The following is a 27,624-nucleotide window of genomic DNA, read 5'->3' on the forward strand; positions in this document are numbered from 1 at the left end:
TTTACCAAGGGAACTGAGAACCAGTGGGTGGCACAGCAGTAGAGTTGCTGCCTCACAGCGTCAAAGACCCCGGGCTCAATCCTGACTACGGGGGCTGTTTATACTGCGTTTGCAGGTTTGGATTTTATTTTAGATTTAGATTTAGAGATACAGCGTGGAAACAGGCCCTTCGGCCCACCGAATCCGCGCCGCCCAGCGGTCCCCGCACACTAACACTATCCTACTCACACTAGGAACAATTTTTACATTTACCCAGTCAATTAACCTACATACCTGTACGTCCTTGGAGTGTGGGAGGAAACCGGAGATCTCGGAGAAAACCCACGCAGGTCACTGGGAGAACATACAAACTCCGTACAGACGGCGCCCGAGGTCGGGATCGAACCTGAGTCTCAGGCGCTGCATTCGCTGTAAGGCGGCAACTACCGCTGCGCCCTATGACTTGGGGTTTTCTCCGGGTGCTCCGGCTTCCTCCCACACTCCAAGGACGTTCAGGTTTACAGGCGAATTGGCTTCTGTAAATTGTCCCCGGTGTGTAGGATAGTGCTAGTGTGCGGGCGATCATTGGTCAGCGTGGACTCGGTGGACTGAGGGCCTGTTTCCACGGTGTAACTCTAAACTAAACTCTAAACTAAGCCAAACTAAACAGAGGACATAAGTTTATGGTGAGGGGGGAAAGATTGAATAGGAACCTGAGGGGCAAGTTTATACACAAAGGGTGGTTGGTGAATGGAACGAGGTGGTAGTTTAGGCGAGTACCATTGCAACATTTAAGAAACATTTAGACAGGTGCATGGATAGGACAGGTTTAGAGGGAGACTAGACCAAGTCGACCCGTTGGGCCCAAACCTCACCTGCATTGGTGCAGCACCCCCTCCCATCACTCCATCCCCCTCAACCTCCTCCCCCTTCCCTTCCTCCTCCCCCTCCACCCCCCTCCCTCCCTCCCTGGGAGATAGATTTAAACTTTAAAATGTGAATAACAAAAAATATAACACCGATTTCAATGAAACTTCTTCCATTAGCACCAAGAGATGCTGCCTGACCCGCTGAGTTACTCCAGCACTCTGTGAAACGTCACCTATCCATGTTCTCCAGAGATGCTGCCTGACCCGCTGAGTTACTCCATCACTCTGTGAAACGTCACCTATCCGTTCTCCAGAGATGCTGCCTGACCCGCTGAGTTACTCCAGCACTCTGTGAAACGTCACCTATCCATGTTCTCCAGAGATGCTGCCTGACCCGCTGAGTTACTCCAGCACTCTGTGAAACGTCACCTATCCATGTTCTCCAGAGATGCTGCCTGACCCGCTGAGTTACTCCAGCACTCTGTGAAACGTCACCTATCCATGTTCTGCAGAGATGCTGCCTGACCCGCTGAGTTACTCCAGCACTCTGTGAAACGTCACCTATCCATGTTCTCCAGAGATGCTGCCTGACCCGCTGAGTTACTCCATCACTCTGTGAAACGTCACCTATCCATGTTCTCCAGAGATGCTGCCTGACCCGCTGAGTTACTCCAGCACTCTGTGAAACGTCACCTATCCATGTTCTCCAGAGATGCTGCCTGACCCGCTGACTTACTCCAGCACTCTGTGTCTTTTTTTCCCAATATAACACTTTTGTTCAGTGCTCTATTTGTGATGCTACGCTCTAGCACAGCGTACTGACCTCTCTAACATGACGTGTATGCTTATTAAATGAGCTTAGCCAGTGAATAATGCAAGTGAAAGAATCAGATTTTTTTTTTGGTGTAGTTTAGAGATACAGCGCGGAAACTGGCCCTTCGGCCCACCGAGTCCACGCCGACCAGCACTGGTTACACTAACACTAACACGCTAACACTAGTCCCACATACACTAGGGACAAATTACGTTTATACCAATCCAATTAACCTACAAACCTGTACGTCTTTGGAGTGTGGGAAAACGAAAAATCTCGGAGGAAACCCACGCAGATCACGGGGAGAAGGTACAAACTCCGTACAGACAAGCACCCGTAGTCAGGATCGAACCCGGGTCTCCGGCGCTGTCAGCCGCTGCGCCACCGTGCCACCCTATTTATTTATTTGTTGACACTTCGAGTTCAGTTATTATATCGCAAATTAAAGTGTCCCCAACATTGGGCATGTTGATTGAAAAGATTTGTTGATAAATGTAGCTGAATTTTTTACCGATATGTGTACCAGCTCTTTTTTTGTCTACAAAAAAAGGTACAATACAATACAATACAATCTATCTTTATTGTCATTGTACAGGGGTACAACGAGATTGGGAATGCGACTCCCATACCATGCAATAATTTAATTAATTTAAACTACTTTTTCCAGCTGTCTATTTACGATCGCAGGGCTGCAGCAATACTAATTTATTTTGAGAGGTCTAAAAATGCAAAAACAGGGATGTGATACTGGGGATTTTATAAGGCACTGGTTAGACCGCATTTGGGAGTATTGTGAGCAGTTTTGGGCCCCATATCTGAGGAAGGATGTGCTGGTGCTGGAGATGGTTCAGAGGAGGTTTACGAGAACGATCCCAGGAATGAGTGGGTTAATCCTTGACGAGCGTTTGTCGGCACTGGGCCTGTACTCGCTGGAAGTTAGAAGGATGAAGGGGGGACCTCATTGAAACCTATCCAATACTGAAAGGCCTGGATAGAGTGAATGTGGGGAGGATGTTTCCACTAGTCTAGGATTAGAGGCCATAGACTCAGAATAAAGGGACGTTCCTCTAGAAAGGAGATGAGAAGGAATGTCTTTAGTCGAAGGGTGGTGAATCTGAGGAATTCATTGCACAGATGACAAGTCAGTGGATATTTTTAAGGCAGAGATTCGATTCTTGATTAGTACGGGTGTCAGGGGTTATGGGGAGAAGGCAGGAGAATGGGGTTGAGAGGGAAAGATAGATCAGCCATGATTGAATGGTGGAGAAGATTTGATGGGCCGAATCACCTAATTCTGCTCCTGTAACCTATGAACTTATGAAGTGGTTGGTTGCAATTTGGCAGAGAATGTTAATGAGATATTTTAGATATTTATTTATTTATTTTCATGTTATTTTCATATCAATTCACTGGTTGTGAATAAAACCACATCCTCCAGTAGAAACATCCTAAATTATTTTCACAGATCGCACTTGTTTCAGCTACTGTTGCTGATTATAATCCAAATCTAATTTTATCTTTCTATTGCTTTGTAACCCTTTACAAAACTCACTCAACAGTTGAATTTGTTTGGCTAATGTAATCAATTTGTTATCCCAATGTGCTAATCATAGTGGTAGAGTTGCCGCCTTACAGCATCAGACACCTGGGTTCGATCCCGACTACGGGCGCCGTCTGTACGGAGTTTGTACGTTCTCCCCGTGACCTGCGTGGGTTTTCTCCGAGATCTTCGGTTTCCTCCCACACTCCAAAGACGCATAGATTTGTCGGTTAATTGTCACGTTAAAATTGTAAACTGTCCCTAGTGTGTAGGACAGTGTTAGTGTGCGGGGATCGCGGGTCAGCGCGTACTTGATGGGCCGAAGGGCCTGTTTCTGCGATGTAATTCTAAACTAAACTAACATGAACTAAGTCTGGAGACTTTATTCATCTAGACTACGTCATCAAATTGTACAACTTTCAAAGGGGTGCCTTTGATTTTTTAAATATTATAAACCTTTTTGTAAACTGCAATGATTTTATTCTTTACGTACTGACTATTGACTTTCAATGAATTAATTGAGTGTGCTGTGTTTTATCACTAAAGCTTTATTGAAAGTGATTTTTCCACCGTGTCTGTACAAATATCAAAGTGATTAAGGTCTGACCACTATCTGCATGGATTCAAATTGTTCATGCTGTAATAAATAATAAAGCCCTTGTTAAATAATGATCCCTCATGCAAATAATTAAAACAAGGTTATTCTACCAAGAAATGAACCGCAGAGTCACACCACACGGAAACGGGTCCTTCGGCCCTACTCATCCAGGCCAACCAAGATGCCCGTCCATACTAGTCCCATTTGCCTGCATTTGGCCCATAATCCCACTAAACCTTTAGACAGACACAAAAAGCTGGAGACCCTTCTTCTCAACCCGAAACGTCACCCATTCCTTCTCTCCAGAGATGCTGCCTGTCCCGCTGAGTTACTCCAGCTTTTTGTGTTTACCTTCGGTTTAAATCAGCATCTGCAGTTCCTTCCCACACATTCCCTCCAAACCTTTTCTATCTATATCCCTGTCGAATGGCTTTCAAATGTTGTTATAACATCTGCCTCACCAACTTCCTATGGCAGGTCATTCCCCATACTCACCATCCTCTTGCCCCTCAGGTCCCTATTAAATCTTTCCCCTCTCAACTGTAAACCTGTGGTCTCTTGTTCCTGATTTCCCAACCCTTGGGTAAAAGACTCTGTGCATTCAGTCTATCTATTCCTCTCATGATTTTATATCCCTCTATAAGATCACCCCTCATCCATTATGCTCTTCATGGAATAAAGTCCTAGCCTGCCCAACCTCTCCCTGTAATGACTTGGATGAAGGGATTAAAAGTACCATTAGCAAATTTGCAGATGATACAAAGCTGGGTGGTAGTGTGAACTGTGAGGAAGATGCTATGAGGTTGCAGGGTGACTTGGACAGGTTGTGTGAGTGGGCGGGTGCATGGCAGATGCAGTTTAATGTGGATAAGTGTGAGGTTATCCACTTTGGTGGTAAGAATAGGAAGGTAGAGTATTATCTGAATGGTGTCAAGTTAGGAAAAGGGGACTTACAATGAGATCTGGGTGTCCTAGTGCATCAGTCACTGAAAGGAAGCATGCAGGTACAGCAGGCAGTGAAGAAAGCCAATGGAATGTTGGCCTTCATAACAAGAGGAGTTGAGTATAGGAGCAAAGAGGTCCTTCTGCAGTTGCACAGGGCCCTAGTGAGACCGCACCTGGAGTACTGTGTGCAGTTTTGGTCTCCAAATTTGAGGAAGGATATTCTTGCTATTGAGGGCGCGCAGTGTAGGTTTACTAGGTTAATTCCCGGAATGGCGGGACTGTCATATGTTGAAAGACGAGCGACTAGGCTTGTATACACTGGAATTTAGAAGGATGAGAGGAGATCTTATCGAAACGTATAAGATTATTAAGGGGTTGGACACGTTAGAGGCAGGAAACATGTTCCCAATGTTGGGGGAGTCCAGAACAAGGGGCCACAGTTTAAGAATAAGGGGTAGGCCATTTAGAACTGAGATGAGGAAAAACTTTTTCAGTCGGAGAGTTGTGATTCTGTGGACTTCTCTGCCTCAGAAAGCAGTGGAGGCCAATTCTCTGAATGCATTCAAGAGAGAGCTAAATAGAGCACTTAAGGATAGCGGAGTCAGGGGGTATGGGGAGAAGGCAGGAACGGGGTACTGATTGAGAATGATCAGCCATGATCACATTGAATGGCGGTGCTGGCTCGAAGGGCCGAATGGCCTCCTCCTGCACCTATTGTCTATTGTAGCTCAGGCCCTCGAGTGGTGACAACAGCTTCAGAAATCTTCTCTGTGCACTCTTTGAAGCTTAATGACATCCTTCCCATAGAAGGGTGACCATAATTTGCACACAATACTCCAAATGCAGCCTCGCCAATATCTTGTACAGACCTATGAAGGGTCTCGACCCGAAACGCCACCCATTCCTTCTCTCCCGAGATGCTGCCTGACCTGCTGAGTTACTCCAGCATTTTGTGAATAAATCCCAATACCTATACTCAGTACCCTGACTGATGAAGGCCAATATACCAAAAGTCTTCTTTCCCACCCTGCCTTAGCATGGAATACATAAAAAATATATCAATATTCCGTGAGGATCTTCCAACAAAATGATGAAGCACAAGCATTTTTTTTCTGAAACGACCTTCAAAAGTAATTAAATAATAACAAAATATGATAAAATAATGCATTTTATTAGCTTTTTTCACCAGTAGATTTGCTTCAAGTTTTGATTTTTTTTGTTCTAATCAACATACAGCTTTCACCCTAATTAGAAATCATCCATTAAAATCAACATACAAAGGATTCTACAATTTCTTACGGCATAAAATATATAAAATTATAATCACATTAAAAATACAATCAATAGTGACTAGGTGTGCAGGGCTTGAACCAGTACGTTTAGTCAACGCCATGAGAGGTCTGTGATGATTGGAATGTACTTCATTATGAAGTAAGTCAAGATGGACTCCCAATAATTCCTCTTAGCCTGACAGACAGGATGGATATCATTCCTGGCTCCAATCAACTGAGATCTGATCATGGGAGGTATGTAATCACAGTGTAACCTGTATCACCAGTCATTTATGTCCACCACTATCATTTCAGTAACTTTTCAATAATTTTAATTGCCTTTAACTTATTGTGTAGTTAAAGGAACTAATAATCAAAGGAAAGACTGGAGGGAGGGACTGGGCTTGTATACGTTGGATGAGGGGGGGGGATCTTATTGAAACATATAAGATCATTAAGGGATTGGACACGCTAGAGGCAGGAAACATGTTCCCGATGTTGGGGGAGCCAAGTAATTGGGTATTTTTAAGGCGGAGATTGACAGGTTCTTGATTATCAAGGGTGACAAAGAAACATATACGATTATTAAGGGATTGGACACGCTAGAGGCAGGTAACATGTTCCCGATGTTGGGGGAGTCCAGAACCAGGGGCCACAGTTTAAGAATAAGGGGCAGGCCATTTAGAACGGAGATGAGGAAGAACCTTTTCACTCAGAGAGTTGTGAAGCTGTGGAATTCTCTGCCTCAGAAGGCAGTGGAGGACAATTCTCTGGATGCTTTCAAGAGAGAGTTAGATAGAGCTCTTAATGATAGCGGAGTCAGGGGAGATGGGGAGAAGGCAGGAACGGGGTACTGATTGTGCATGATCAGCCATGATCACGGTGAATGGTGGTGCTGGCTCGAAGGGCCGAATGGCCTACTCCTGCACCTATTGTCTATTGTCTATTGAAAACCTGACATCCTTGCTGTCTTGTGTAGGAAGGAACTGCAGATGCTGGTTTATTCTGGATAGACACAAAAACCTGGAGTAACTCAGCAGGTCAGACAGCATCTTTGGAGAAAAGGAATAGGTGATGTTTCAGGACTGAAGAAGGGTCTCGACCCGAAACGTCACCTATCCCTTTTCTCTGCAGATGCGGTCTGACCCGCTGAGTTACTCCAGCTTTTTGTGTTTCTCCTTGCTGTCTTTCCTGCTTATGCCAAAAAGGACAGAAAAATCAAGAATTACAGCAGGATCTTGATCAGTTTGGCCAATGGCCCGATGAATGGTTAATGGAGTTTATCATATCATATCATATCATATATATACAGCCGGAAACAGGCCTTTTCGGCCCTCCAAGTCCGTGCCGCCCAGTGATCCCCGTACATTAACACTATCCTACACCCACTAGGGACAATTTTTACATTTACCCAGCCAATTAACCTACATACCTGTACGAATTTGGAGATTTAATGCGGATAAATGTGAGATCTTGTATTTTGGGAAGTCAGACGGGGGCAGGACATTCACAGTGAATAGTAGGGCTCTTGGGAGTGGGGTAGAGCAGAGGGATTGAGGAATGCAGGTACATAGTTCTCCATACATGCCATTGCGGGTAGAAAGGGTGGTGAAGAAGGCTTTCAGCACACTGCCCTTCATCAGTCATGGAACTGACAATCAATGTTGGGGCATCATGTCACAGTTGTACAATATGATAGTAAACAAGGGGACATTGGTTTAAGGTGAGAGGGGAAAGATTTAATGGGAACCCGAGGGCAACCTTTTCATACAGAGGGTGGTGGGTATATGGAGTTGTCAGAGGAAATTATTTCACAAGATGCTGGAGTAACTCAGCAGGTCAGGCAGCATCTCAGGAGCGAAGGAATGGGTGACGTTTCGGGTCGAGACCCTTCTTCAGACTGATGTCAGGGGGGCGGGACAAAGGAAGGATATAGGTGGAGACAGGAAGACAGTGGGAGAACTGGGAAGGGGGAGGGGAAAAGAGGGACAGAGGAACTATCTAAAGTTGGAGAAGTCAATGTTCATACTGCTGGGCTGCAAGCTGCCCAAGTGAAATATGAGGTGCTGTTCCTCCAATTTCCGGTGGGCCTCACTATGGCACTGGAGGAGGCCCATGACAGAAAGGTCAGGCTGGGCAGAGGAGGTCATTGAGGAAACTACCATAACAACATTTAAAAGGACACTTGGGCAGGTACATGGGAAAGGTTTTGAGGGAAGTTGGCCAAACAGGACCAGCTTAGATTGGGTATCTTGGTCAGCATGGATGAGTTGTGCTGAAGAGCCTGTTTCCTTGTTGTATGATCTAAATCAGTGACTTCAAATATATATTATGTTCAAACTCATATCTTTGCTCGCATTCACCAGCAACGCAGAATAAACTATAAATTTTTGTTAGACTCACTGTTCACAGGATCTTTATTGATAAAAGGAGTAAGATTTCACAGCTGAATGCATGTGGAACACACGCTTGCAAACTCTCTTCTCTAGATCTTAGTCTAGTGCATGAACAGTCTCACAGTGAATGCCTCTTGCAGGCAAGAGAGAAACATAGAAACATAGAAAATAGGTGCAGGAGTAGGCCATTCGGCCCTTCGAGCCTGCACCGCCATTCAATATGATCATGGCTGATCATCCAACTCAGTATCCCGTACCTGCCTTCTCTTCATACCCCCTGATCCCTTTAGCCACAAGGGCCACATCAAACTCCCTCTTAAATATAGCCAATGAACTGGCCTCAACTACCTTCTGTGGCAGAGAATTCCACAGAGGGAGCATTTCTACTTCTGGCCTGGTGCCTAGAGCTATCCTCCTGGTGTCATATGATGGAAAGGGTCAGTGTGCGGGGATCGCTAGTCAGCGTGGACTCGGTGGGCCAAATGGCCTGCTTCCATGCTGTATCTCCAAACTAAACTAAACCAATCAGTGGATTTGTGTTTGGGTATTCATCTGACATACGTGGAATGGAAGGATTGTTCAATGAGGAAGGCACGATGGGCTAGACTTGAATAAAGTACATTGGATCTTCAGGGATCTTGCCAGAGAGGATGTGGAGGAAGATCTACAGCAAGGTTCAGGTTTAGGCACCAAGTGTACCGAGGTAGAGTAAAATGCTTTATTTTGCAACCTATCCAAACAGATCAGATATACAATGCATAAATACAATCAAGTCAAACTCCAGTGCAATAGGTAGAGCAAAGGGGAAGATGCAGAGTACAGAATATAGTTCTCAGCATTGTAGTGCATCAGCTCCAGAGACAAAGTCCAATGTCCGCAATGGCGTAGAGGTGAATCAGACAGTGTTCCAGCTTACGGAAGGGCTGTTCAGAAGCCTGATAACTGAATCTTTATTGATTATCATTTCTGTCTTATGAATTTATTTAACTATTTCCAAATATTCAGTTCCATTCGCCAGTTCTTGTGTTAAAACGTATTGATTTGAGGGACATTTTGAAGCTAAAATTGGTGGCAGGATTTTTTTCAATAACTGAAGTGTAGATATATAGGGGAGAGGTGAATCAGACAGTACCCTGGCGTATGGAAGGGCCGTTCAGAAGCCTGATAACAGAGGGGAAGAGTCTGGTGGTGCATGTTTTCATGCTTCTGTACCTCCTGCCAGATGGGAGTGGGGAGCAGGAATGACCAGGCAGTGTGCAGTGTAGTTGGAGTTGATGGTGGGGAGTCTGGCCAGTGTGATGGAGTGGGCTACATCCACAACTCTCTGCGATTTCTTGCGGTCTTGAGCAGAGCAGTTCCCAAACCAAGCTGTGATGTCACCCAACAGTATGTTTCCTTTGGGGCATCTGTAGAGGTTTATAAATAAGGGGTTGCCGATTTAAAACAGAGTTGAGGTGAATTCCTCCTCCCAGGCGCCTCTGGCTCCCATCGAGTCACAAATCCTAGAATTCTGTTTATCAATGGATGGTGGAAGCAATGCAGTTGTACACCGAGGTGTGAGCATTGTGGGTAAAGCAGAAGAGCGGGAGCCAAGGAGCGGCAGGAATGATTATTGCATTCACTGGAGTTTAGAAGGATGAGAGGGGATCTTATAAAAACGTATAAAATTATAAAAGGACTGGACAAGCTGGATGCAGGAAAAATGTTCCCAATGTTAGGGGAGTCCAGAACCAGGGGCAACAGTCTTAGAATAAAGGGGAGGCCATTTAAAGCTGAGATGAGAAAAAAAAAAAATCACCCAGAGAGTTGTGAATTTGTGGAATTCTCGGCCGCAGAGGGCAGTGGAGGCCAATTCACTGGATGAATTTAAAAGAGAGTTAGATAGAGCTCTAGGGGCTAGCGGAATCGAGGGATATGGGGAGAAGGCAGGCACGGGTTACTGATTGTGGATGATCAGCCATGATCACAATGAATGGCGGTGCTGGCTCGAAGGGCCAAATGGCCTCCTCCTGCATCTATTTTCTATGTTTCTATTGGAGAAAGATTAGAGGTTACAAACAAAAAGATCAGCAATGTTTCATTAAAAGGGAAGGGTAACCTACTTTGTTTCTTAATTTATATGTTTTTTATTCATTACAAATAGATTAGACTTGGGATGGTGTCCCCAAAGGGAGAATTTTCTGATTTGTTTTTCATGGTGGTGCAGTAGTAGAGTTGCTGCCTTACTGCACCAGGGACCCAGGTTCAATCCTGACTATTGGTGTTGTCAGTATGGAGTTTGTACGTTCTCCCTGTGACAACGTGGGCTTCCTCCGGTTTCCGCCAACACTCCAAAGGTGTACAGGTTTGTTTATCATTGGCTTTGGTAAGTTATAAAATCGTCCCGAGTGTGTAAGATAGTGCTGGTATACTGGTTAGCACAGACTTGGTGGGCCGAAGGGCCTGTTTCCGCGCTGTACCTTTAAAGTCTAAAGATGGCGCCGAGGAGGTTACAAACAAACTGATCAGCAATGCTTTCATTAAAGGGCAGGGTAACCTATTTCTGTTCTTAATTTATATGTTTGATTCATTATTTATTGAACTAAATTGCACTTTGGAATGGTGATCTCAATGGGAGTATTTTTTAGATGCATTTCTGCATCAACTATGTACAGTAAAGAACAGACAAGAAACAACTGCCATGATGTTCTTGTGGATGCGAAGAGTTCATATTCTTTGGCTTCTGTGCTGCAGCAGGCTTTTATCAGGACTGCACCCACACCCAGTCTCTGCAGATCGGTACGGGTGTCAGGGACTATGGGGAGAAGGCAGGAGAATGGGGTTGTTTAAGGAATGACAGATGGAGTGGTTGAGTAGACTCGATGGGCCGAATGGCCAAATTCTGCTCCTCGAATTTATGAGATCTCCTTAATTCCCTCAACTACTTTCCCTGAAACTTTTAAAACCTTACATCCCATACTTCAACAGCCTGCTAGATTATATCGAATAAAGAAATAAGAAGTTGTATACCTACAATAGGTTGAATTTAGAGAAGTGTCAGCATCAGATAATCTGCTTTTCAGCATCTGAAAATATTGATCCAGGTTTTTTTCCAACTCCTTTGTCTATTGAGTATGTGGAGGAGAGTAAATCTAGATCACATCTCTCTAGAATCAGCTGCTGACTATAAGAGGGTGTTGGACAAGAGACAAGTTAATACAGGTTTCACTGTGTTTAATATTTTAAAAAATAATTCCAGTGTTTATACTTCCGTTGCCACATTGGCTTTTACCCAATTCCTTCACAGGGAGGTCAGTAGTTTTCACATTTAGAATTTTACTGTCCACAACTGAAATCGGTGGTGTAAATTCAGTCTTCAGATTTCCACATATTCCTACCTTCAATATAAGTCAGCCTTATCCAGGGCAAAATTATCAACATAATCTCTTAAAAATTTACAAATATACACATATTTATAACATTACATATCTCATACTCTTACACGTCCAGTGCAACGAAATACATAAAGAACCTCTGGATTAAAAGTCGTCACAGACACAAAAAGCCGAAATGATAAAAGTTGGGCATGTGATATTACGGAAGGGACAGAGACAGATGGACTTCCCAGAGGTGGTACAGGCTCGTGCTCATCACTTGGTAGGTTCCTTTTGCCTAGGTGTTACTGACATCTCCAAATATTCTGACTGTGTATCAAAAATATAATGTATCACAGGAAAGGCGGTCTCGTTTGTCTCCAGTTACGTACCGAACTATGCCTCGAAGTCCTCTTTGACGAGGGCTGCTGTATCCTTGAATGTGCTCTCAGTGGGGCTGAATGCAGGAGGATCGTTGTTTTTTGAGGGGGGCTGACTCGAAAGCGATTCATACGTGTGCGAGGTGAGAGAGGATTCACCCAGCGGATCGCTCGTCTGCTCCTGCTTGTGGCTCTGGGGAAGGATAACAAAGACCCTTCCATTAATCATGCCGCCTGGCGGGGTTTTTCACCAACCACTGCAGGGCAAGCACCCCTACCTCCTGGCGAAGAAACACAACAGGGAAATGCAGGAGACACAACAAACCTGATCTCCCGGTCGGTTGTCAAACACGTTCAACTCCCCCTCCCATTCCCACACCGTCCTTTCCGTCCTGGGCCGCCTCCATTGTCAGAGTGCGGCCCAGTGCAAATTGGAGGAACAGCACCTCATATTTCGCTTGGGCAGCTTAGATTTAGAGATACAGATTTAGAGATACAGCACGGAAACAGGCCTTTTGGCCCACCGAGTCCGCGCCGCCCAGCGATCCCCGCACATTAACACTATCCTACACACACTAGGGACAATTTTTACATTTACCCAGTCAATTAACCTACATACCTGGAGTGTGGGAGGAAACCGAAGATCTCGGAGAAAAAACCCACGCAGGTCACGGGGAGAACGTACAAACTCCGTACAGACGGCGCCCGTAGTCAGGATCGAACCTGAGTCTCCGGTGCTGCATTCGCTGTAAGGCAGCAACTCTACCACTGCGCCACCGTGCCGCCCTAGCTTACACCCCAGCGGCATGAATATCGATTTCTCTAACTTCAAGTCACCCTTGCTTTCCCTCTCTCTCTCCGTCCCTCCCCCACCCTGGTCCTTGTACAAGTTTCACTGTCATCCTGTTGAGTTTAATTGTCTGTATAACTCGTTATCACCTAGCCCACAGCCAACAATGGACCATTGTGGGCTCCATCTTTCCTCAATCATCTTACATTTTTGCATACTTTTCATTTCTTTCTTCGGTATCTCTCTATATCACCGTCTATATCTCACGTTTCCCTTTTCCCCTGACTCTCAGTCTGAAGAAGGGTCTCGACCCGAAACGTCACCCATTCCATCTCTCCAGAGATGCTGCCTGTCCCGCTGAGTTACTCCAGCTTTTTGTGTCTGTCACTCTTTTTAGGACTTGGGGAACAGACCAAGGTAACGTCTGATTAAGTTGTCATCTTCCGACTTACTAATTATGGCACCTATTGTCTCATCCAAATTGTCCATACATATGGGCCAAACAAAAGTGGGCCCAGCACTAGTCCCTGTGGTGCTGGGTGATGGTCACTATAGTGTCTAATTTGTGTTTTATCCATTGTAAACTAAAGTGATAAAAAAATACAAAATGCACTGCCACAAAGGTGAAACGTGAACAATTACCTCTGCATACACAGGGTTTTCAAAATTTGTGCTTGGTTTGGGCTTCCGTTTGAAAAAATTCCATCTTGATTCCTGAGAATACAAAACGAGGTCAATATAAGCAACAGAAATTGTACAATATCCAAGCCACTCAGAGAAGACACTAATCTGTGCATTTCACGGTCGTGCTCATTTTGCAGGTAAAACAGGTGCATTCCCATTTCCCTCCAAAGATCCCAACCCCAATCATTGTCTGTCCATTTCCCTCCATAAAGTGATAAGTGATAGAAGCAGAATGATGCCATTCGGCCCATCAGGTCTACTCCGCCATTCAATCGTGGCTGATCTATCTCTCCCTCCTAACCCCATTCTCCTGCCTTCTTCCCACAACCCCTGACACCCGCACTGATCAAGAATACATCTATCTCTGCCTTACAAATATCCATTGACATTGATAGATGCTGCCTGACCCGCTGCGTTCCTCCAGCACTTTGTCTTTTTGCAGTGACGTTTCTTACGGGAGGCAGCAGAGCAGTGTGCCTGCTGAGAAAGGGGCATAACCTTGGAAACAAGTTTGAAGAAGGGAGAGAAAGAGGAGGACATTGAATTTGAGAAGACACTTTAATGATGATTTTTCTTCCCGGCATGTTTTTGTTTTTAAAAAAAGCAATAGGTGCAGGCACAGTCCACTTTCAGAGACACTTGGCTGCAAGAATAGGGAACTGCCCTGGCATGTTGGCTAACATTCCATAACACAGCCACTGCATTTGTAAGAGGGGAGAGATTTAAGACGGATCTCAGGGAAACCTTTTCACTCATTCCATATCTGCAACGAGCTGCCAGAGGAAGCTATAGAAGTGGGTATAAGTACGACCTTTTAAAGACATTTGGATAGATATGTGGTTGGGAAGGGGTTGGAGGGTTATGGGCCAAATGCAGGCTAGTGAGACCAGTCTAGTGTGGGAATTTGGTCAGCATGGACAAAGTGGGCCGAAGGGTCGGTTTCCATGCTGTACATCTCTATGGCTCTAGGACAGGCATGTGAATGTGAGAGGTTTATGGGTGGCAATGGGTGCAGCTGTAGAGTTGCTGCCTTACAGCACCAGGGACCAGGGTTCGATCCTGACTTTGGGTGCTGTCCGTATGGAGTTTGTACAGTATTGTACAGTTTGAGGGCGTGCAGCGTAGGTTTACTAGGTTACTTCCCGGAATGGCGGGATTGTCATATGTTGAAAGACTGGAGCGACTAGGCTTGTATACACTGGAATTTAGAAGGATGAGAGGGGATCTTATCGAAACGTATAAGATTATTAAGGGGTTGGACACGTTAGAGGCAGGAAACATGTTCCCAATGTTGGGGGAGTCCATAACCAGGGGCCACAGTTTAAGAATAAGGGGTAGGCCATTTAGAACTGAGATGAGGAAAAACCTTTTTCAGCCAGAGAGTTGTGAATCTGTGGAATTCTCTGCCTCAGAAGGCAGTGGAGGCCAATTCTCTGAATGCATTCAAGAGGGAGCTGGATAGAGCTTTTAAGGATAGCGGAGTCAGGGGATATGGGGAGAAGGCAGGAACGGGGTACTGATTGAGAATGGTCAGCCATGATCTCATTGAATGGCGGTGCTGGCTCGAAGGGCAGAATAGCCTCCTCCTGCACCTATTGTCTATTGTCCATTGTCTATTGTATGGTTCTCCCTGTGACAGCAATAGATGCAGATACGATTATTACGTCTTTGAAGATACTTGGATGATACATGGGTAGGAAGGGTTTAGAGGGATATGGGGCAAATGCAGGCAAATGGAAGTAGCCCAGTATGCCAACGTGGTCGGCATGGACAAGGTAGGCCGAAGGCCTGTTTCCGTGCTGTACACCTCTAGGCCTCTATGACACAAATGTGTAGGAAGGAAATGCAGATGTTGGTTAAAACCGATGATAGACACAAAAAGCTGGAGCAACTCAGCGGGTCAGGCAGCATCTCTGGAGGGAAGGAATGTGTGATGTTTCTGGTTGAGATCCTTCTTCAGACTGAGAGTCAGGGGAAAGGGAAACGAGAGATGTAGACGATGAAGTAGAGAGATATAGATATGGTTGTGAGGAAGGACAGGATATGCTGGGGATCTGTATAAACAGGCCACTGAGCAGTTACTTGTTAAGGCACACCAGGATGAAGGTCCAGTTGGTACAGATTTAAGGAAAGAAATGTACTGTTGTTTTCATCATAACATTCGGACCTACATCCTGAAGAAAGATCCCGACCCAAAACGTCACCCTATCCACGTTTACATTACTGAAAGAACATAGGGAAAGGGAAATGTAGAAACAAGGAACGTTTAAAAAAAAAAGACACAATGTGCTGGAGTAACTCAGAGGGTCAGGCAGCATCTCTGGGGAAGGGTCCCGCCCTGAAACGTCACCCACCCATGTTCTCCAGAGATGCTGCCAGACCCGCTGAGTTACTCCAGCACTCTGTGTCTCTTTTTTTAACCGGAGTTTTTACCTCTGTTTCTGATTTAGTTGAAGGAGGTTTGTCCACAAATGGAGGCATGTTGGTGTAGATAGGATTGTCACATCTGCTGCCATTTAAGTCACCGCCAACTGTGGCCATAACCTGGAGCATCCCAAACACCAAGAAGACAACATGCAAGTTATTGTCAAAACAGAAGAGACATTGACTCTAAGTCTAATATTTCACTGTACAGTGAAAGACAAGGCAAGGCACGTTTATTTATAAAGCACATTTCAGCAACAAGGCAATTCAAAGTGCTTTACATAAAACATTAAAGAGCAATTAAAAGCAATTAAAAACGGTCAGTAATGAGAATATAAAATAAAAACAAGCTAAAATAGAATAAGACAGGTCTAAAATACAAGAATAAAAGTTACAGTGCAGTGTCAGAAATGAATAATTATTTGACTTAATAAAAGGCAGTGTCAAACAGAAAAGTAAGGGGTGACGCTGGTCAATAGACAATAGACAATAGGTGCAGGAGTAGGCCATTCAGCCCTTCGAGCCAGCACCGCCATTCAATGCGATCATGGCTGATCACTCTCAATCAGTACCCCGTTCCTGCCTTCTCCCCATACCCCCTCACTCCGCTATCCTTAAGAGCTCTATCCAGCTCTCTCTTGAAAGCATCCAACGAACTGGCCTCCACTGCCTTCTGAGGCAGAGAATTCCACACCTTCACCACCCTCTGACTGAAAAAGTTCTTCCTCATCTCCGTTCTAAATGGCCTACCCCTTATTCTCAAACTGTGGCCCCTTGTTCTGGACTCCCCCAACATTGGGAACATGTTATCTGCCTCTAATGTGTCCAATCCCCTAATTATCTTATATGTTTCAATAAGATCCCCCCTCATCCTTCTAAATTCCAGTGTATACAAGCCCAATCGCTCCAGCCTTTCAACATACGACAGTCCCGCCATTCCGGGAATTAACCTAGTGAACCTACGCTGCACGCCCTCCATAGCAAGAATATCCTTCCTCAAATTTGGAGACCAAAACTGCACACAGTACTCCAGGTGCGGTCTCACCAGGGCCCGGTACAACTGTAGAAGGACCTCTTTGCTCCTATACACAACTCCTCTTGTTACGAAGGCCAACATTCCATTGGCTTTCTTCACTGCCTGCTGAACCTGCACGCTTCCTTTCATTGACTGATGCACTAGGACACCCAGATCTCGTTGAACTCCCCCTCCTCCTAACTTGACACCATTCAGATAATAATCTGCCTTTCTATTCTTACTTCCAAAGTGAATAACCTCACACTTACCTACATTAAACTGCATCTGCCATGTATCCGCCCACTCACACAACCTGTCCAAGTCACCCTGCAGCCTTATTGCATCTTCCTCACAATTCACACTACCCCCCAACTTAGTATCATCTGCAAATTTGCTAATGGTACTTTTAATCCCTTCGTCTAAGTCATTAATGTATATCGTAAATAGCTGGGGTCCCAGCACCGAACCTTGCGGTACCCCACTGGTCACTGCCTGCCATTCCGAAAGGGACCCATTTATCCCCACTCTTTGCTTTCTGTCTGTCAACCAATTTTCTATCCATGTCAGTACCCTACCCCCAATACCATGTGCCCTAATTTTGCCCACTAATCTCCTATGTGGGACCTTGTCGAAGGCTTTCTGAAAGTCGAGGTACACCACATCCACTGACTCTCCCTTGTCAATTTTCCTAGTTACATCCTCAAAAAATTCCAGTAGATTTGTCAAGCATGATTTCCCCTTCGTAAATCCATGCTGACTCGGAATGATCCCGTTACTGCTATCCAAATGCTCAGCAATTTCGTCTTTTATAATTGACTCCAGCATCTTCCCCACCACTGATGTCAGACTAACTGGTCTATAATTACCCGTTTTCTCTCTCCCTCCTTTCTTAAAAAGTGGGATAACATTTGCTATCCTCCAATCCACAGGAACTGATCCTGAATCTATAGAACATTGAAAAATGATCTCCAATGCTTCCACTATTTCTAGAGCCACCTCCTTAAGTACTCTGGGATGCAGACCATCAGGCCCTGGGGATTTATCAGCCTTCAGTCCCATCAGTCTACCCAAAACCATTTCCTGCCTAATGTGGATTTCCTTCAGTTCCTCCATCACCCTAGGTTCTCCGGCCCCTAGAACATTTGGGAGATTGTGTGTATCTTCCTCAGTGAAGACAGATCCAAAGTAACGGTTTAACTCGTCTGCCATTTCTTTGTTCCCCATAATAAATTCCCCTGCTTCTGTCTTCAAGGGACCCACATTTGCCTTGACTATTTTTTTCCTCTTCACGTACCTAAAAAAACTTTTGCTATCCTCCTTTATATTATTGGCTAGTTTACCCTCGTACCTCATCTTTTCTCCCCGTATTGCCTTTTTAGTTAACTTTTGTTGCTCTTTAAAAGAGTCCCAATCCTCTGTCTTCCCACTCTTCTTTGCTATGTTATACTTCCTCTCCTTAATTTTTATGCTGTCCCTGACTTCCCTCGTCAGCCACAGGTGTCTCTTACTCCCCTTAGAGTCTTTCCACCTCTTTGGAATAAATTGATCCTGCAACCTCTGCATTATTCCCAGGAATACCTGCCATTGCTGTTCTACCGTCTTCCCTGCTAGGGCCTCCTTCCAATCAATTTTGGCCAGCTCCTGCCTCATGCCTCTGTAATCCCCTTTGCTATACTGTAATACCGACACTTCCGATTTTCCCTTCTGCCTTTCCATTTGCAGAGTAAAACTTATCATGTTGTGATCACTGCCTCCTAATGGCTCTTTTACCTCTAGTCCCCTTATCAGATCAGGATCATTACACAACACTAAATCCAGAATTGCCTTCTCCCTGGTAGGCTCCAGTACAAGCTGTTCTAAGAATCCATCTCGAAGGCACTCTACAAACTCTCTTTCCTGGGGTCCATTTCCAACCTGATTTTCCCAGTCTACCTGCATGTTGAAATCTCCCATAACCACCGTAGCATTACATTTTTGACACGCCAATTTTATCTCCTGATTCAACTTGCACCCTATGTCGAGGCTACTGTTTGGGGGCCTATAGATAACTCCCATTAGGGTCTTTTTACCCTTACAATTTCTCATTTCTATCCATACTGATTCAACATCTCCTGATTCTATGTCACCCCTTGCAAGGGAATGAATATCATTCCTTACCATCAGAGCAACCCCACCCCCTCTGCCCACCTGTCTGTCTTTTCTATACGTTGTGTACCCCTGAATATTCAGTTCCCAGCCCTGGTCCTCTTGTAACCATGTCTCAGTGATCCCTACAACATCATACTTGCCCATGACTAACTGAGCCTCAAGCTCATCCACTTTATTTTTTATACTACGCGCATTTAAGTACAACACTTTAACTTCTGTATTTACCTCCTCTCTCACATCGTTCACAATTGGCCCTGCCCTTAATTTCTTTTCCGCTCTAGAACTTCTGTTCCCATTCTTCCGAGAGTCTTTTGCAATATCTCCTGTATTCCCTTTGACCTCATCTTCATATTCACAATTTGTTAACCCCTCCCCCCCACTACTTAGTTTAAAGCCACAGGTGTCACACTAGCAAACCTGCCTGCCAGAATGTTTGTCCCCCTGCTGTTAAGATGCAACCCGTCCCTTTTGTACAAGTCACCCCTAGCCCAGAAGAGATCCCAGTGGTCCAGAAATCTAAATCCCTGCTCTCTGCACCAGCCCCTCAGCCATAAATTCATACCCTCTATCTCTCTGTTCCTGGCCTCACCAGCACGAGGTACCGGTAGCAGTCCAGAGATAACCACCTTCGACGTCCTACTTCTCAGCGCTTTTCCCAACTCTCTAAACTCCCGCTGTAGCACCTCCTTCCTCTTCCGCCCGACGTCATTCGTGCCCACGTGCACAACGACTTCAGGTTGATCGCCTTCCCTCACTAGGATTTTCTGAAGCCGGTCTGTGATGTGTTGAACCCTGGCACCAGGGAGGCAACAGACCATCCTCAAGTCCCTCCTGCTGCCACAGAATCTTCTGTCCGTCCCTCGGACTATGGAGTCACCGACCACTACGGCTCTTCCAGACTTCGGTCTCCCCTGTCGAGTATCCTTGCCAACAGGTCCGCCACTCGGACTGGAAACGTCTTCTGCCCCGACAGTTCCCAAGAGGGTATACCTATTTGCAATAGGCACAGCCACTGGGGTCTCCTGTAGTCCACGTCCACTCCCCCCTGAAACAGTCTCCCACCTTCGCTCGACCTGGACCCTTGGCGTGACAGCCTCACAATAGGTCCTGTCGAGGAAACTCTCGCATTCTCGGATGGCCCTGAGGTCATCCAACTGCCTCTGCAACTCCACCACATGTCCCTTCAGGAGCTGCACCTGGACACAGTTCTTGCAGGTGTAGCTCCCAGAAGCTCCAGCGACGTCCCTGTCTTCCCACATCCTGCAGGAAACACACCGCACCAACTTTTCCGCCATCACCTTGTGCCTATAACCAGCTCTGGCTTAAAACAATGGTATCCTCCTCACCTCAGCCGAAGACTCGCAGCCAAAGACTCGCACTTCCCTCACTGGGCTGCACCTGAACAGGGCTGCACCCTTTTGCAAGTATTGCTTATATTACCAATTAAATTGCCTGATTGTCCAATTTACCTGACTTCTCACTTAAACTAGCACTTACTTTAATGCTCAGCCAACGGGCGTCCTTGCTCTGCTCCCGGACTTTTGAAATTGACTACTAACTTCCTTTTGGCGCTCTTTTTAAACTGCCTGCTCAACTGTGATTGGCACTTACTTTAGTGCTCAGCCAACGGGCGTCCTTGCTCTGCTCCCGGACTTTTGAAATTGACTACTAGCTTCCTTTTGGCGCTCTTTTTAAACTGCCTGCTCAACTGTGATTGGCACTTACTTTAGTGCTCAGCCTCAGTGGGTCGAGGGGCCTGTGGCCATGCTATATAATTAAACTAAACTATGAACGAAACGAAAGAGCATTAAAGTGCTCTTATCATATAGATTGAATAAAAACAATGTCACATCTAACTGGCTTTAGTTAATTCAAATGATAACTTGGCTGTGGTCTCTGCTACTGGGTTGGACAGATGCCATGCATGGAAAAATCAAGGGTATCAACAGTCAGTACAAGAGGTCAGTTAACAAAGACCTCAACTAAAAGTGCAGCTCATCAGTCTGAAGAAGGGTCTCGACCCGAAACGTCACATCAGTCTGAAGAAGGGTCTCGACCCGAAACGTCACCCATTCCTTCTCTCCCGAGATGCTGCCTGACCTGCTGAGTTACTCCAGCATTTTGTGAATAAATACCTTCGATTTGTACCAGCATCTGCAGTTATTTTCGTCAACTAAAAGTGGAATTCCACTGCCCTTAACCTAAACCTGGGGTCTAAGCAATTGAACATGTCAAAGCTAATTTTGACTGTATTTTTAATTCATCTTGCGAAGTGGAAAACAACCCAGATTGTATGAAAATAACTGCAGATGCTGCTACAAATCAAAGGTATTTATTTCACAAAATGCTGGAGTAACTCAGCAGGTCAGGCAGCATCTCAGGAGAGAAGGATTGTAACATCGGTTCATCTATTAGTCAGTCATGATCCAATTTGTATTGACTTGTAGCACGGCTTAATCCTATCCTGATAGTATACGTTTCTGAAACGTACAGAGTGTTTTATTGGCAAATGTCCCAGATAGAACAATGAGATTCTTACTTGCAGCAGCACAACAGAATATGTAAACACAGTACACTGTAAACAGTATAATTAATGAGGAAAAAAGTTCAGTGTGTACTTTAAACCAATAACTTACCAAAGTAGTTTAAACCAATAGCTTACTTCCACTAATGGGTGCAATACATTTAAAATGGGACTAGCCTAGTTGGTCCACATAGATAAGGTGGGCCAAAGGGCTGTACAAATATGTTGAAACCTATACACAGTACTTGGACTATGAGGACTTGATAATTCTGAATGAGGTGGTCACAATCAGTCTGAAGAAGGGTCTCGACCCGAAATGTCACCCATTCCTTCTCTCCTGAGATGCTGCCTGACCCGCTGAGTTACTCCAGCATTTTGTGTCTATGGCAATAATTAGTTAGATCTGGTAAAGTGATGGTACAGAATCACTATTGCCAACCAAGTCATTTAAAAGAAAGATTATTTATTTTTATTTTTAGATTTAGATTTAGAGATACAGCGTGGAAACAGGCCCTTCGGCCCACCGAGTCCGCGCCGCCCAGCGATCCCCGCACATTAACACTATCCTACACACACTAGGGACAATTTTTACATTTTACCCAGCCAATTAACCTACATACCAGTACGTCTTTGGAGTGTGGGAGGAAACCGAAGATCTCGGAGAAAACCCACGCAGGTCACGGGGAGAACGTACAAACTCCGTACAGATGGTGCCCGTAGTCGGGATCGAACCTGAGTCTCCGGCGCTGCATTCGCTGTAAGGCAGCAACTCTACCGCCGCGCCACCATGCCGCCCAAGTTGAACTTGGCAGCATGTTAAACACAGGCATTGTGGGCCAAAGGGCCTGTTCCTGTTATACCATCCTATGTTCTATGTTCTACGAAAGAATTAATCCTAAAACCAGTTGGTAATGAGGTGAACAATATATATTTTCGATCGTTCTGTGGTGTTTTACCGCTGATGGTTCAACTGCAGGAGACTCGCTGGAATCAATGCCCTTTGATCCAAACATGGGGTTTTCGAAGGTGACCGGTTGCTTTAGTGCCTCGGCTACAAAGTTTTCATCCTGTTGCAAAAGAGGATTGTGGCAGATTAGTCCCAGCAAAATAGCAGCATTGCAACAGAGTCGGCGGTCGGGAGAGAGCGTAGCAAACGCGTTACACGCGGTGTAATGTCCAGCTCACCATCTGCATGGCTCCGTCAATGGCAGAGTCAATGTCAATGGCAGACGCACAGCAATCTGCCCCAGTATCTATCCCAGATCGAAACGTCACGCCGTTCCCATTGGGCTTGACAAAACTGCTGAAGCTTTGGACAAAAACAAAATCTTGGTTATGAGCGATAGACGTTTATAAAATTATGAGAGGCATTGGTAGGATGGACAGTCAGAACATTTTTCCCAGTGTGGAAATGACAAAGACTAGAAGGCATAGCTTTATGGACAATAGACAATAGGTGCAGGAGGAGGCCATTCGGCCCTTCGAGCCAGCAGCGCCATTCAATGTGATCATGGCTGATCATTCTCAATCAGTACCCCGTTCCTGCCTTCTCCCCATACACCCTGATTCCGCTACCCTTAAGAGCTCTATCTAGCTCTCTCTTGAATGCATTCAGAGAATTGGCCTCCACTGCCTTCTGAGGCAGAGAATTCCACAGATTCACAACTCTCTGACTGAAAAAGTTTTTCCTCATCTCGTTCTAAATGGCCTACCCCTTATTCTTAAACTGTGGCCCCTGGTTCTGGACTCCCCCAGCATTGGGAACATGTTTCCTGCCTCTAACGTGTCCAACCCCTTAATAATCTTATACGTTTATGGTGAGGGAGGCAAATTTTAAAGGAGAAGTGCAGGGCAAATGTTTTTTACAGAGGGTGGTGGGTGCCTGGAACACCTTGCCAGGGGTGGTGGTGGAGGCAGATACGATAGTGGTGTTTAAGAGGGTAGATGGGCCCATGGAAGTGCAGAGAGTGGAGGGATATGGATCACGTGCAGGTAGATGAGATTAGTTTGTCTTGGCATCATGCTTGGCATAGACGTTGTGTTCCAGTGCTATACAGTTCTATGTTCGCCGACTGAATTAAATTACGAAAATATATTCACCATACTAATGCAAGTCAGGGACGGGAGAGAGAAACATGGCAAGAACTTCATCCTTAACTTTAATGTTTTTGAGCATGCTCTGCAGTCTGCATTAAGTTATGTTGATATACTTCTTGATTACCGTTGTGTTATCATATTTCATTTTTTTTTTCATATTTCAGATACAGCGCGGAAACAGGCCTTTTCGGCCCACCGAGTCCGCGCCGCCCAGCGATCCCCGCACATTAACACTATCCTACACACACTAAGGACAATTTTTACATTTACCCAATCAAATTAACCTACATACCTGTACGTCTATGGAGTGTGGGAGGAAACCGAAGATCTCGGAGAAAACCCACGCAGGTCACGGGGAGAACGTACAAACTCCTTACAGTACAGCACCCGTAGTCAGGATAGAACCTGAGTCTCCGGCGCTGCATTCGCTGTTGCGCCACCGTGCCGCCCCGGAGATCATTTTTAGGCTGATGAGTTCAGTTTAGTTTAGTTTAGAGATAAAGTGCCCTTCGACCCACTGAGTCCACGCCGACCATCGATCGCCCGTTCACACTAGTTCTATGTTATCCCACTTTCTCATCCACTCCCTGCACACCAGGGCCAATTTACAGAGGTTCAATTGACCTACAAACCTGCATGTCTTTGGGATGTGGGAGGAGACCGGAGCACCCGGAGCAATGCCTCGCGGTCACTGGGCGAACGTGCAAGGGCGGCAAGGTGGCGCAGCGGTAGAGTTGCTGCCTTACAACGAATGCAGCGCCGGAGACTCAGGTTCGATCCTGACTACGGGCGCCGTCTGTACGGAGTTTGTACGTTCTCCCCGTGACCTGCGTGGGTTTTCTCCGAGATCTTCGGTTTCCTCCCACACTCCAAAGACGTGCAGGTTTGTAGGTTAGTTACTCCAGCACTTTGTGAATAAACAGGTTTGTAGGTTAATTGGCTGGGCAAATGTAAAAATTGTCCCTAGTGGGTATAGGATAGTGGTAATGTGCGGGGATCGCTGGGCGGCACGGACCCGGTGGGCCGAAGGGCCTGTTTCTGCGCTGTACCTCTAAATCTAAATCTAAACTCCGTACAGAAAGCACCCGTAGCCAGGGTTGAACCTGGATCTCTGGCGCAGTAAGACAGCAACTCTACCGCTGTGCCAGGGGTCCGGCAAATTTGCTTCACTTCAGGAAATTCGTAGAGAACTGTGAAGTAATTGTCACCTTGAGAGCTTGGGGAAAGGAGGTAGAAGTGAGCCAGTGCGTCTGTAGTTGATGTAGGCTCCTGCTGCTGCCAGTACCCCCAGAATCAGGATTATAATGGTCAACAACACGGCTGTGGCTGCAATGACAGAAATATAGAATCAATCATTCATACTCAACCACCCTCAAGGAAACCATAACTTATAGAGCAAACCATCCCACCCGTGAATAATTTAGGCACTACTTCTGACATTTACTGCAATTTAAGAATTAAACTCACTCATGTTTTCAACACTTATACCCAACACTTACTCCCTAAGGTAGTTTAAAAAAAATTGAGTATAAAACTAAGGCATAGAAAAAAGGAACTGCTGTTGCTGGTTTACAAAATAAAACTACACAGAGTGCTGAGGAAACGTAGTGGGTCAGGCAGCATGTCTGGTGAACATGGAGAGGTGACGTCTCTGGTCGAGACCCTACTTCAATAGACAATAGACAATAGGTGCAGGAGGAGGCCATTCGGCCCTTCGAGCCAGCACCGCCATTCAATGTGATCATGGCTGATCATTCTCAATCAGTACCCCGTTCCTGCCTTCTCCCCATACCCCCTGACTCCGCTATCCTTAAGAGCTCTATCTAGCTCTCTCTTGAATGCATTCAGAGTACTGTCCTCCACTGCCTTCTGAGGCAGAGAATTCCACAGATTCACAACTCTCTGACTGAAAAAGTTTTTCCTCATCTCTGTTCTAAATGGCCTACCCCTTATTCTTAAACTGTGGCCCCTGGTTCTGGACTCCCCCAACATTGGGAACATGTTTCCTGCCGTGTCCAACGTGTCCAACCCCTTAATAATCTTATATGTTTCGATAAGATCCCCTCTCATCCTTCTAAATTCCAGTGTATACAAGCCTAGTCGCTCCAGTCTCATTATCTTCAGGTGTTGATTGACCTACCCCATGCTCGTGTGTACCTATCACGTGTCTGGAATTGGCATAACGCATGGAAGACAATAAGAAACGGTGCTGCCTTGAGGTTAGCTCAGAGATCCAGCTTGGAAACAAGACCCTTCAGCCCGCCGCGTCCACGCTGACCCTCGATCACCCGCTCACGCTAGTTCTATCCTGCACACTAGGGACAATTTACAGAAGCTGATTAACCTACAAACTTGCGCGTCGTTGGAGCAATGGAAGGAAACCAGAGCACCTGGAGAAAACCCCCAGGTAGAACGTACAAACTCCGTAGAGACTGCACCCGTAGTCAGGATTGAACCTGGGTCTCTGGCACTGAGAGGCAGTATTTCTACCACTGCTCCATGGTAGCGCCCTTATCTTTTGTAGATGCGGGTACACATTCCTTGCCATTGATGTCCACAGTGGGTTGGCATTCTATAAACGGTTTAAGGGCCTGACCACCAGATTTAATTAATGCATTTTATTTCTGAAAACTTAGTAGCCAATCTGTAATATTAATGATTCTGAATTCTCAGTAAAAAATGAATGTTTAACTTTCCTGTGGTGCCAGTGCACTGTACTGGTGCTTACCCTCACCAACAAAGCTCTGATTAGAAACAGCTCCTGTGGTTTCCCAGGGACACAAACTTAATGTAAAACAATGCATTCCTGAAGATAGACACAAAATGCTGGAGTAACTCAGCAGGTCAGGCAGCATCGCTGGAGAGAAGGAATGGGTGACGTTTCGGGTCGAGACCCTTCTTCAGACTGATTATGCCCACCTCATTCAGAATTGTCAAGTCCTCATAGTCCAAGTACTGTGTATAGGTTTCAACAGATTTGTACAGCTGTAGGGTCTAGCCCTTCGGCCCACCTTATCTATGTGGACCAACTAGGCTAGTCCCATTTTAAATGTGTTGCACCCATTAGTGGAAGTAAGCTATTGGTTTAAACTACTTTGGTAAGTTATTGGTTTAAAGTACACACTGAACTTTTCCCCTCATTAATTGTATTGTTTACAGTGTACTGTGTTTACATATTCTGTTGTGCTGCTGCAAGTAAGAATCTCATTGTTCTATCTGGGACATTTTCCAATAAAACATTTTCCAATAAAAGTCTGAAGAAGAGTAAGAAAATAACTGCAGATGCTGGTACAAATCGAAAGGTATTTATTTCACAAAATGCTGGACCAACTCAGCAGGTCTGAAGAAGGGTCTCGACCCGAAACGTCACCCATTCCTTCTCTCCAGAGATTTTTAGATTTTTTGATTTAGAGATACAGCGCGGAAACAGGCCCTTCGGCCCACCGAGTCCGCGCCGCCCAGCGATCCCCGCACATCAACACTATCCTACACACACCAGGGACAATTTTTTAAAAACAATTTACCCAGTCAATTAACCTACAAACCTGTACGTCTTTGGAGTGTGGGAGGAAACCGAAGATCTCGGAGAAAAGCCACGCAGGTCATGGGGAGAACGTACAAACTCCGTACAGACGGCGCCTGTAGTCAGGATCGAACCTGAGTCTCAGGCGCTGCATTCATTGTAAGGCAGCAACTCTACTGCTGCGCCACCGTGCCGCCTGTCCCGCTGAGTTACTCCAGCTTTTTGTGTCTATCTTCAATTTAAACCAGCATCTGCAGTTCCTTCCTACACAAGA

The 27,624-nt window shown here is 45.5% G+C and overlaps 1 protein-coding gene across 1 annotated transcript in view; it reads right to left on the bottom strand.

Moving 5' to 3' along the window:
* Window positions 1–10,380: 10,380 nt before the first annotated feature.
* The window catches only part of lrp2a (low density lipoprotein receptor-related protein 2a), a 210,335-nt gene continuing 193,091 nt past the window's right edge, over window positions 10,381–27,624 (bottom strand). The window contains exons 73-78 of the mRNA XM_078404632.1: window positions 25,036–25,153; window positions 22,916–23,039; window positions 22,687–22,797; window positions 16,053–16,163; window positions 13,578–13,649; window positions 10,381–12,338 (exon numbers count right to left, since the gene is read on the bottom strand). Coding sequence (XP_078260758.1) covers window positions 12,162–12,338; window positions 13,578–13,649; window positions 16,053–16,163; window positions 22,687–22,797; window positions 22,916–23,039; window positions 25,036–25,153 — 713 coding nt within the window. The 3' untranslated portion in view covers window positions 10,381–12,161. The remainder of the gene's footprint in view (window positions 12,339–13,577; window positions 13,650–16,052; window positions 16,164–22,686; window positions 22,798–22,915; window positions 23,040–25,035; window positions 25,154–27,624) is intronic.

The sequence above is a fragment of the Rhinoraja longicauda genome, chromosome 8 (genome assembly GCF_053455715.1).
Source record: "Rhinoraja longicauda isolate Sanriku21f chromosome 8, sRhiLon1.1, whole genome shotgun sequence".
NCBI lineage: Eukaryota > Metazoa > Chordata > Chondrichthyes > Rajiformes > Arhynchobatidae > Rhinoraja > Rhinoraja longicauda.